This window comes from Solanum tuberosum, unplaced genomic scaffold, assembly GCF_000226075.1.
Source record: "Solanum tuberosum cultivar DM 1-3 516 R44 unplaced genomic scaffold, SolTub_3.0 scf00141, whole genome shotgun sequence".
NCBI lineage: Eukaryota > Viridiplantae > Streptophyta > Magnoliopsida > Solanales > Solanaceae > Solanum > Solanum tuberosum.
In genome coordinates, this window is record NW_006239075.1 from 207,276 (window position 1) to 219,656 (window position 12,381).

At 32.8% G+C, this 12,381-nt stretch overlaps 1 protein-coding gene across 3 annotated transcripts; it reads right to left on the reverse strand.

The window, feature by feature from the left end:
* Positions 1–3,830: 3,830 nt before the first annotated feature.
* On the reverse strand, positions 3,831–12,099 carry LOC102585839 (katanin p60 ATPase-containing subunit A-like 2). Of its 3 annotated transcripts, none has more exons than XM_006352912.2 (11): positions 11,985–12,099; positions 8,998–9,114; positions 8,860–8,918; positions 8,654–8,719; positions 8,414–8,521; positions 7,396–7,462; positions 7,048–7,132; positions 6,025–6,185; positions 5,291–5,392; positions 4,493–4,715; positions 3,831–4,253 (listed from the first exon to the last, which is right to left on the reverse strand). In XM_006352912.2, the coding sequence occupies exons 1-11, from the start codon at positions 12,021–12,023 to the stop codon at positions 4,120–4,122; spliced, it is 1,161 nt and encodes a 386-aa protein (XP_006352974.1). In that variant the 5' UTR covers positions 12,024–12,099; the 3' UTR covers positions 3,831–4,119. The 3 variants fall into 3 exon arrangements, with proteins under 3 accessions (XP_006352974.1, XP_006352973.1, XP_015166630.1); XM_006352911.2 differs by having other exon boundaries at positions 8,998–9,120; XM_015311144.1 differs by having other exon boundaries at positions 8,998–9,141.
* Between the last annotated feature and the right edge of the window lie 282 nt (positions 12,100–12,381).

The following is a 12,381-nucleotide window of genomic DNA, read 5'->3' on the forward strand; positions in this document are numbered from 1 at the left end:
AATATAATCTTTTTAACATTTGTAATATTTGTATATGTAATGTTCATTGTTCGATATATAAAATAGGCTTAAGTCATCTGTAAACCCTTAAAGTTGTCCGTATAATTCATTTAGACACTTCAACAAACCTTGTTTCCTATTAGACACTTCAACCTTAAAAAATAAATACCTATTGAACATTTTTCTGACACTTGGTCAAAAACAAAAGTGCGTGTAATACACATGCATATGATGTGGCAAAATAGCAAATCAAATGAAAACACGTGGCATTTTATTTTAAAATAATTATAAAAATAAATTTTAAATATAAACAAGTTAAAATCTTAAAGGAAAAGACTTTAAACTTTTTTAAAAAAAGGAAAGAAATTATACACCCCTCACCCAGCCCGCACCCCACCCAATCGCAAGCCTCTCCTTTTCTTCAGTTTCTCTAACAATTCCACCATTGTTAATTCTCCATTTAGAAAAATTAGAGGTTTTAAACATATATTACGTATAAATTTTTCATTTTTTTTATGCCTTCTTTCTTATTTCCATTTAAATTGATAGTGTTTTCTTAAAAGGTCCATATATTCTTCCTTTGTTTATTTTGCTTTCAAATTTGTTTTTTGTTTTTTCTATTTCTACTTCGGTTTGTAAGGAAGAAGGGGTGTGGGTCAAGGTGGTGTGTGGCGGGAGAGAGAAAATATTTGAATAATGATCTTCATTTTTTCCGACAAAGAAGATGTAGATGGTTTCCATTTTTTCCGGTAAATAAGACATCTCCATTTTTCTGATAAAAGATTGTGGATGGTGATCTCCATATGGAAGTAGACAATGATAAGAATATTTTTTTAAAAAAAATAGAAAATTTGTAAAAAAAATAAAGGCCATGGAATTGTGAAGAAAAATGGTTGCAGCAGGTGTATGGTCTTGAAAGAGAAGAAAAATAAAAAGATTGTTATTGTTAAAAAAAATAATGAGAAAAAAAAAAGAAAAAAAGATTGAAAAGGAAAAGGGAAAATGTTAAAATATTAATTTCACGCGCTCATCAAGATGTGAATCACATTTTTTGTGCCATGTGTGCAGAAAGTGTCTAAATTGTTCAAATTCAAGTGGATAGAAGTGTTTAATAGATACTTGTTCTAGTTGAGGTATCTAAGTGAATTATGCGGACAATTTTGCGAGGCTGTAGATGACTTAAGCCTATAAAATAACATACAAGTTTGAAATAAAGATTACATCTTTGGCGTGGATTCCATAGTACCATTCACACATGTGTTTATATTATAGTACCATTATCCTACTTTCGTATAATTTCTTAATTTTATTATAATTATTACATGTTTCATTTGCTTCAATCATCCTGTTATCTATTTTTGTCGCCGTTTTTTTCCTCATTATTTTTTACATGAGAGGAGGGCTTCTCTACGTACCTATTCTGCTCGTCAACCTCCACTTGTGAAATTTCACTATGCAGAACGTGGTATGTTGTTGAAGTCGGTTCTAGCCTTCTTTGTTTTCTTTTCCATTTCCTCTTCTTCTTTTTTTATATACTAAATTAAAATATAATGCGACAAAATTAAAGGGAGAAAAAGGATACCTTTATATTTCCTTTCAAAAAATTTAAAAATATATAATCTGCTAGATAGGGCAACCTTTATTCCCTGGGCATATAAACCGTCAGCATAGTGCATATCTGCCATCCTTTTCTTAAAGGTGCTTTAATATATTTTTTCACTGTTAAGATATGAAACAAATTTATTAATAAATTTGTATATCTTATAATATATGTTCTTTTCACATAAAAGAATTATAAAACTATGTGATCTATTTGGTATCACCTAACATGATGCACATGAAGCCCACATCAAGTCTTTTCGACAATTTAAAACATCACAAAAATTAAAAATTAAAATAGGGAATTAAAAAATAAGAATCATTCTATGGATCATTCGATGAAAAAGAGAATATATTTAACAAACATTGGTGAAATTCTCAAGTGATTCCGTCAGTGTGCAAAATTTTATAAAAATAAAAGGTATAGAAAATGCATTGTCTTGTTACTCTTGAATCCCATATAATAAATACAAATATTAAAATATTTTCATAAATTACATTTTTAAAATTAACCATGAGTAAAAACTCTGTTTTTCAATCACATATTTCAATTGTGGTAAATCTTTGTCATGATTGTAACCTTCATTTGTAAAAAATTAAAGCCAATTACATACAATTTTTTCAACCTTCATTTGTAAGAAAGCCAGTATATACAATTTTTTCGACCTTCATTTGCAAGAAAGTCAGTACATGCAATTTTTTTTTATCTGATCAATATATCCAATCGTATATATGATCGATATATATTCACATTTTGTTAGCTTCCAACAAGTATTTGTAATCTTTAAAATAGATCTAAGAGGGTGGTACTATATATCCTCTCTTTGAGTCGAACTAAATAACAAGAACAAATAGTATGCTTTCACTTCAAATTTTTCGTATTTCATCTATCATTTACTCCACCATGATCTAACACAATGCACATGGTATCCAACACTAGATTAAAAGGAAAATAGAAAAAATATAAAAGGTTGACGATTGGAGCAAATTAAAGTTGTAACATGGAACTTCTTTTTATCTTGGTGCAACATTCTAGCCAGAAAAACAAGTACACAAATGAGGTTGCATTGGTTACTTTATTGCAAGCAAACAAAATAGTCATAGTCGGAAAGTTGCCTAAGATACCCCATTACCACGTAGGTCATCATGTGCATTTGCCGTCTTTGATGATATATAATATAGCTATTGAAACTAGAGTTGGCAATTAGGAGATCCCCTTTTCATCTTATTATAAACTTTCAAATACATCATCATATCCTTTAAGAAAATTATATTAGGTGATCTATCTTTCCATTTTCTTTTGGAACTTAGAATATTCCAACATTGTCTTCTAATTACACAAATCAATTGATTATAGTAAACGTCTTTAATTTTTGCCCTTTAGATGAGTTGATCTTTAGTTTTTGTCTTATAGCAATCAAACTTATGTTTAGTAGACATAACTTGTGGGTATTATAATATGAAAATATAGTCCTACGAAAAAAGTTGTTTGTCACGAGGAGTGTAAATTAAAGACAAACAAAATAGGGGGAAAAGAGCAAACGATCCACTCCAAGTGCGGACTAAAATTTGAAAGTTCTGAGTTTTTGTATGACAATTTCAAACTATTATGCAATAATAATTTGGATTCCCAGACATTTTTTTTCAATAAATATTTAATAAAAACCTGTATGCAACGTTTGAACAAAAATCATTAAATTCGGGTAAACTCACATGCTATACTATAGAGCCACTCTTGATAGTAGCTTCTTTTTTAAAAAAATTGGGTGTAGGGGGGACGGGAAATAGGGAAAGGAATTACAATGTGGAAAATTGAACCTCACCAACAAGGTGGGAGTTTAGGTAGCCAACTAACTAAGCTACTATAAGTCCCCTCTCTATAGTTGCATAATCTTAATAGTAGGTAAAAAATTCTTTAATGACAACTTGTAGTAGACCTTTTTTTATTTTCACATTCATGTAATGCTTAGTAAAGATCTAACCTTGTAGAAGACTAGACTAGAAGTGCTTACCCCCAAAAAGTATGACTTCCTCCTAGTGCTTGATAAATTGCATGAAATGATGTTTGCATTACAAATTGTGAACTTGTGTTGAAATACATGCTTAAGCCTTGTGAAAAGAATGAGATCAAAGTAAAATTGACAAGATATTTACACATGACTATGATGTTAAGGCCAAATGGGACAACGACTACGATGATATGATTTGGGAGGAAATGTAGAGACAACATGTGGTAATAATACGAACATTTTTAAATGCTCATTACGATAAGAGTTTCTATAGGAGAAACATAATAAGCCTAAAAGAAAGAAAGAACGATGTTTCCAGTTGTGAAAGAACATAGTCCATAGAAAAAAAACATGAATGAAAATTGAGCACACTAAAGCTAAATTGCTCAAAACACAAGAGAGTCAAATACATTTTACAAACACAGGTTTTAAAAACTTAACATCTGTGTTGGCACATTGCTGAATAGATCAGAGGACAACAGCAGAAATGAGAGGATACATCGGGGTGCCTTCACTGGAGAGCATGGCTGCCATAATCTGAATTGAACTTATCGTACCTAGGTGCATTGAGGTGTGCAGATGGTCTGGTGTTCATCAGTGCCATCTCGATATCTGTCACAGTTATTGGTCCAACATTGGGCAACTCTGCAAGAATACAGGAGTTCAGTACAAACAAATGAGATTGCGGACCTAAGGAGGTGCATGTGGCAGTATTGAGAAATAACCGGATAGCCTAGTAGGATGTGATAGAAAGAAGGGCCATAATATAATAAGCATATACACAATTACTGCAGTAGAAAACCAGAAAGACAAAGACCCTATTTCCCGACATATAATTGTTACCCCTCTCAACCCAACAAAGTAGTGGATAAAATATAGCATACCATCCTCAGGCACCAATTCTTCCCTCTTATCAAGTTCTGCCATTAGACGTCGTAATGGTTGCATGGCAGCCTCCTTGCATAATAGCCGAATATCAGAACCGGAAAAGCCTTTTGTCTTTTCTACCAATAAATCATATGGTAGTGGCGCCTCTTCAGGAAGGGATGGTAGTAATTCCTCAAACATCCCGCACCTTGCTTCTGCCTCCGGAAGGGGCACAAGGATCTACAATTACAGTCAAAAAGTGAGTGAAATAGTTACAAGCTCGACTTACGACCTCAGGTGAGGTATCTACTAGTGAATAAAACCAGACTAAGTCTGACTGCATCCTCTTCTTTTTTCAGCCAAGTCTTGTAACTCATTAAGCGATAGTCAGCATGAAATAAAAAGTTTACCCACCCAGCCACTCCCATCCTTTTAAAAACAAAAACTAGAGGGAAATTACTATAAAGATCCAATATGTAATAATTCAACTAAAAGATGAAAGATCATTTAACAACCAGACATGCAAAGGGAAAGCATTTATGGGAATCAGCCCATGGAACTCTAAGCTAAAGTCCCAAACCCGTACTTGACTATCTGGATCAATATTTATTGGCTTTAAATTTCACATGTTGTCGCTATCCACTTAAACAATTAAATGTTTGACATGATTTACGGAGATAATAATAAAGAAATGGGAACATTGTGAAGCAAAAAGTAACTGAAAAATAAAATATACTTCTTCTCTAATTCATTTCTTTCTCGCAAATAGTCTTATTATCATGAAGAGTATGTTTCATGCCCACACGAAAGCTTACCCGCTTCTCAAGACGTCGGAGCATTGCTGCATCCAGTTCCCAGGGAAGATTTGTTGCCGCCAGAACAAAGACAAGTTCATCTGTCCGATTCAAACCGTCCATCTGCAGTGTATTTCAACCATTACATATTTTGTAACAGGAAGAAAAAAGCAAGATCTGACATAAAGCATATTGTACAAGTTTATGGCTTACTTTTATCTATATTATAATTTTGTTTAGAACAATTTGTCCTGATCCTGCATAATTATTAGCTAAGTCTAAAAGATGAGTCAAAACAGGTACTTAGTTTTTACTCAACGGCATAAAGTTTCCTATCCTCTCAAGTGTCAAGTGACTTTCCTCTGTTTAAGCCCCAACGGATACCCTACTCAGTCGATTTACTTCTCACCGACTGTGTAACAACACATAATTCAAATTTGATAGAGCATGCCAAAATCAGTTTGAGAACTTTCTAGAGTAACAGCGATATCAAAGATAAAATAATCCGGATTACAATTTTTAAGCTTAGTAGTTCAGAAGGGTGTTACCCCGCTGAAATTCCAAACTTTTAAGCTTAGTAGTTCAGAAGGGTGTTACCCAGCTGAAATTCCAAACTTGCAAATTTCACAAGAAGGTTCAGCTACTGTAACAAGCTTATTATTGTTTGAGAAATGAAGTGTAGGCTTTTGACTTATTACGTGCAAAAGCATAACTAATCACATGTCATCCATGCACTTCCAAATATCAAGCTTCACCTGTATGAGCAGTTCTGTTTTTAAACGCCTACTAGATTCATGCTCACTGCGCGCTTCCCCACGTTGACTGATAATGGCATCAATTTCATCGAGAAAGATGGTTGAAGGTGCATGATGCCTGGCGAGCTCGAATAACACTTTAATCAATTTTTCAGAATCACCTGTATCACACAAGAAACTTCTGAAGAGTAAACAACACAAAACCTGAAGAACTTTTGTCAACAGAAGGTGTCTAATACTTTATTCATCTAGAAGCTGATGAGACACACTGGAATGATCTTGTTTGAGTTAGATGTTTGACATTCTAAAAACATTCTTTTAACATTGCAACAGAAAAAGATAAATAAAAAAGGCAGGCGTTGACAACCAAAGACAGAAATCATTACTTCTGATGTGTGCAGAAAATCTGAACTGGACCCCAAAAACCCCTTGCCTAACATACAGATGTCTTATTAAGTCAGCCACATTATGGGCTAGCTTCTGTCAAAGTTAACAACACATAAAAGAGCTGTTTGGACCTCAATGCAAACAAATACAACTACGTCCACAGCAAATAATGCATAATAATTCTCGTTGGTGTTGCTAACTTTGTTCTAGAAATGTCATAAATCATGAGAAGTCACAATATTACATCATTCCACTAGATTAAAAGGAAAAATATAGCGAAGCTTTATAAGGAAAGAAATAGATCAAGCTGAAACAACAGCGAAACATTTGAGCATGACCATCAGTGCACAAACCAAGCTAGAATGTATTTCTTAATTTCAAATTGGATGGTGTTTACTTTTGGTTGACTAACATCATTAAAAATTAATTAATAGAATGGTGATATCAGTCCTTCTACAGTGCTCTTTTAATATCATTCAAACTTGGCGTTATTGTCCTCTTTTAAAAGATGTTTGAGTGAAACTCCACGTCAACCCCGTAATCTTCATAGATTTGCGTTTGCCAAATGAAAACACTCAAGCTGATAAATACAAAAGAGTAAAGACCATTATAGTATATTGCAGAGGGAAAACATACCACGCCATTTGCTGACAACTGATGATGCTGAGATATTGAAAAATGTGGTATTGCATTCAGTTGCAACTGCCTTCGCAAGCATGGTCTACAAATTAACAGAATAAAAGTTCAACAAGATAAATTGATATTATATAACATCAAAAACAACCTATATAGTTGGCCTCCTCTAATATCAAGTTATTAAGCTTTATGTGTACAATTTTTTTTGCTATAACATGTGTTCAAAATATGAAACTGGACAGATCATCACTAAAAGTACCAACAGAAGGAAACCAATGACACATAGTTAAGGATACATAATGTGATTAAAAAGAACCTTTTGCACAGTAAAAAAGAAAGATTACACACCTTTCCTGTTCCGGGAGGGCCAAAAAGGAGGATACCTTTCCAAGGTGTTAGAAGACCTTTAAAATACCTAGAAGAAGAGAGAAAAAGGTATATTGGTTCAGTAATAAAGATTACAAATATCGCACCCAAGGGTGTGAATTAGTAGGCGATAAAGTTCGTTGAGAACCATAAGGTCTTAGGTTCAATTCCCAAATTCCCAGCAGACACAAAAACATTAGGTGATTTATTCCCCTCAGTCCAAGCCTTGGTGGATAGAGTTACCCGATCCGGTACCTGTGTTAGTGGGAGATAGCAGGTACCCATGGAATTGCTCAGGGTGCACATTAGTTGTCCCGGACATCATGATTATAAATAAAAATATGAACTCCAAATATCATGTTCACTCAAAATGAAAAAGTCGATGAAAAATTACAAGTAGAACGTCAGAAGACATTATTGGATTGGATATTGACACTAATTATTTTGTTCTTTAGCTTGCACCACAAGCATACAAGGGATTTTATTTTTTAACTGAGAAATACTCTACCTGAGGGTCAGTTGCTCACGGTACGAAACTTGGTGGCACAACAATATATACATTATAACCTCTCTATCAGTGTTATCAAAGGCGAAAAGCAAACAAAAGCTCTAAGGTCTGTGAGGGCTTTAAGTGCAAAGCGAAAATAAACGTGGGCTTTAATGAAAAAAGGCGCAAAGGGAGAAAAGATACAAACAAGACTAATAATTATAAACATGAATGACAAATATATGACCAAATAAATTGAATTTTTTTTATGATAAAGTGAAATATCAATTGTTTAGAGTCACTTCTTCAGAAGAGGCTCATTGGCAAGGAAAAGTTTGCCTTAGAACCTTGATGATGGCACTGAAGTGCACATAAAGCGAGGCGAAGCGCACAACACGTTTTGAGCCTCGCTTCAGGGCTTAAGCGCGCTTAAAGCGCGCCTTTAACTACACTATTCTCTATTCAACTTGTTAGACAAACAACACATAACCAAGTAGTGTTTACAAAACCTACTTTGGATATTTAATAGGCATGACAACTGCTTCTTTTAGTAGACGCTTGGCAGTCTCTAATCCTTTAATGCTCTCCCACTTAACATCTGGATTACCACGAAGAATATCCCTGGAAATGTAAAACAGACAAAAATTTAGCAAAATTAGTTTCCAATCCTAAAAAATGACAGTGAGGGAGATAGAAACCAGGTCCAGTAAACAGCAATAGCCCACAGAGTCCAGATCATTTTGTCAACACTACCTGGTTAAGCTTTCTGCTAAAGTGCGCATTTCTGCAGACTCGAAAGGAGGAAGTAGAGATTTTTGCCTGAAAAATGAATCATTTAACTTAAGTGAACTTCTTCAGGAAGAGGTAGTAAAGCTTTGGCAGTTGAAAGTCCTTATATATATGAAATATCTCTGAGCAACAAAAAACAAAGTTTAAGTTCATTAGGTTTTGTGTCATACGGTTTTCCATCCACTCCGGCAGACTGAACTCCATTAGTGTGTGTTGAGCCTCCATTAGCCTGAATCAGAAGTAAAGATTAAGTGTGTCAGATTGTCAATTAGGATTTATGATCATCTTATTCTTCATAAGCAAAATACCTGATTATACTGCTCGAAAATGGATAATTCTGCAGTGTTCCGCACAGATCCATTTCCATTTTGTACAGAATCACCATTCTCAGATGCATCTGGTGCAGGAACCTTCCTCCTCCCAAACTTAATCTCATAAAACAATTTAAAATCCTAAATATGGACACCAAAAACAAGTGTTGTATCTAAATACTCAATGTCCCTAACCCCTATTTAATTTATTCATTTCATCAAGAGGCACATCCAACTTATAATTCATTCAGAAATTTGCAACTCATGTGAACAACAGCAACAACAAGGTTTAACAAACTATTCATGTTTACTCTGTTCACCTCTCCATTAATTTCCTTTAGTTATTAGTAGAACTTCAATCAACTAAAACCACTAACTAATGATTGTGTGTCTTCTTTTCTGCTCAGTTTGAAATTCTTTGGAAGACAATATTATGACTTAAGGCGAGGATAAGAACAATCCGACTAATCAGAAAAGTCTTAGCTTATTTTCCTCATCAATTCGAATTTTTCTTGGACGTTAGCACAAAGTTACAATTATCTATACATGAAAGAATCTACTCAAGGACAATCACATACTTTATGTTCTCTCTTTAAATTTTAGCACAAACAAAACAAGTTTACTCTTTTTCAACTTCAATAACAATTTCTCGAGTTGCAGCTAGTTTCTTATTAATCTCCACACTTCTTTGAAGACCATAACTTTATTGTGAAATAAAGTAACTACTCAAATCAAGACCTGTATAATGACAAAATGCCATATCTAAAACTATTAATTTGAACATTCAGTCACTAATTAAAAACAAGACGTAATTCCTTGCTTAAGAACTACATCTCAGTTCCCTTCCACCCTTTCTGGAAAACAATAAGAAACATCATAATAAAGGACAAAAAGTGTTAGCTGATGCATCTGTTACTACTGCAATTTTTCTAGAATAATTAGTTGTTTAGTTGCAGGAAGAATCTAATATTTAATTTACAAAAATATTCAGTTTCTAAGTTGTAATGATAGTCTAATACTTTTGTTGTATGAGAAGTGCATTACTTTGTTATGTAGATATTTGAAACCCTATGATAAATGAAATGGAGACAATTTTTCATTCATATTTTTTCATCCTTACTGCTTGCATCTCTCTTCAAAAGATCATAACAAAAAGGTATAAAATCAATTGGGTGATATCAACCTATTGTCAGAGCAATCTTTCCTGTCAGATATTTCCTAAACTAAATAGGCATTTGGTTTGGGAGAATTCTCCACAAAGTAGGATTTGAGATTTCAAATTTTATAAATATAAAACTTGACCTATAAGTTATATTTACAATAAATAAAATGATAATAATTATTATTATTATTTTAAATTTTGTGATGTCAAATTTTATAAATATAAAACTTGACCTGTAAGTTATATTTTACAAAAATAAATAAATTATTATTATTATTATTTTAAATTTGGTAAGATAAACAAAACTCATGGTCGACGTGAAGAGATTGTTTGTACCATGCCCGAGAACTTATCAAAGAATATCTAGTTACTATTATTGTTGATTTATTGGACTAGTGAATCATTGTAAAATTATGTATTTGAAAGTTCGTGATAACATATAATTGCAAATATTTAGTTATAAACGAAATATGGAGATATGTGATCGTGATAACATATAATTGCAAATATTTAGTTATAAACGAAATATGGAGATATGTGATCGTGATAACATATAATTGCAAATATTTAGTTATAAACAAAACATGGAGATATGTGATTTATCAATTCAGTGCATTAGAATATTCTAATTCCTTGTTTATGAAAAATATGATTTGCACATTCTGTAAGATTGTATAAAGTTGAGAAAGTTTTGATAGTTTTCACAAATTACGTGGTTTTCATATTTATACGAAAAAATACAAACTCAAATATTCAAATTGCATGTCCAAATAAACTTTTAACTTAAAATCAATCAGAAATTAAAAAATATTAAATGCATGATAAGTAGTAGGCATAAACTAAAGAAAGTGGTGACATAATTCTTTCTAACTTATGTATCCATAATGGCATGTTCTCCTCGTTAGCTCCTAGTAATTGCTCCACTAATCCTCAAATAATTATCCATTTTCTTGACATTTATTTGTGGAAGAAATCTTATACCTATATAAAGCATGTTTTCTTCCTTGTATTGTGTGTGCAAGAAAAAGTGGATGTATAGTATTATATTGTGTTTTGAGGTTAATGTAGTGAAAGAAAGAGTTGAGACAAAGAAAAAACATTCTAATGTCTCCAACTTAATACCACTCAGAAGAGAGAGATTTTACATTGAAGGAAGGTGTTCTACTGGGCGATGTTTTGAACTATTCAACTAATCCGAAGTTATTTGAGTTACATGATGTTGTTGGTTGTTTTTTCCTAGAGGGCACAAGTCAAGAGATATTCTACTGTTGGATTAGAGTAGATTATACCATAGTATACTAAAAAGAGAGGAAAACATTCGCACCTAGTTTAAATATATTTTTACATTTTATTTTCAACTGCAATTTATTATAAATTGTTGTAGGTACACTCTTTGTCAACTTCACTTCAGATCAGAATACAGAGTGAAGAAAATGCCTCAATCGAAGCCAAAAAATTCACAAAACAAATCCAATAAATTTCTTTCGAAACTACAAATAAAAAATCAAGTCACCAAACCACAAAAATCTCTTCATTTTATACTCTCAACCATCACTCCGAGCATGAATTGATACAATGTTCAGCACAAAAAAAAATTCAGCAAAAGGCAGAGGAAAACGAACAAAATGTCAGTAAGTAGAACTCTAAGTAAAGCTGAAAATGAAACAAAATCAAATTTCACAAAAATCTCAAACTAACACCACAAAATCTCTTCCTTTGATCCAACTATAACTCGAAAATCAAAATCAACGAGTAAAGAGATCAGTCAAAAAATTAACATCAAAACTGAAAATTCAAAAAGTTAAGTGCATTTGAAATTTACCGGAAATGTCCATCGAGTCAACGCAGGTTCGTCGGCCATTTGTTTGATCTTCCGATTTAAATTCCGGCAGAAAGAGAGAGAGAGAGAGAAGTAGTAGAGGATCTGTTCTCTCTCTTTCTCCGTCACATGTTCATTACTGTCCTTGCAGATATTTATCATTACACCCTCCACCCCCACTGCCACCCACTCACCTTGCTCTTTTAAATTACAGATTACACCAATGAGTTTGTCATTTGTGACACAATGCTCCTTTACCTTTCATAATGTACAGATAACGCTTGCAAACTAATTTATTTTTAGTATCAAATTTAATTAAAACAAAGAAAAACATTAAAAAATTTATGCGGAGCAGATTTATACGGGAAAGAGTAGAGTGGGTTGAAAATAAAATAAAATC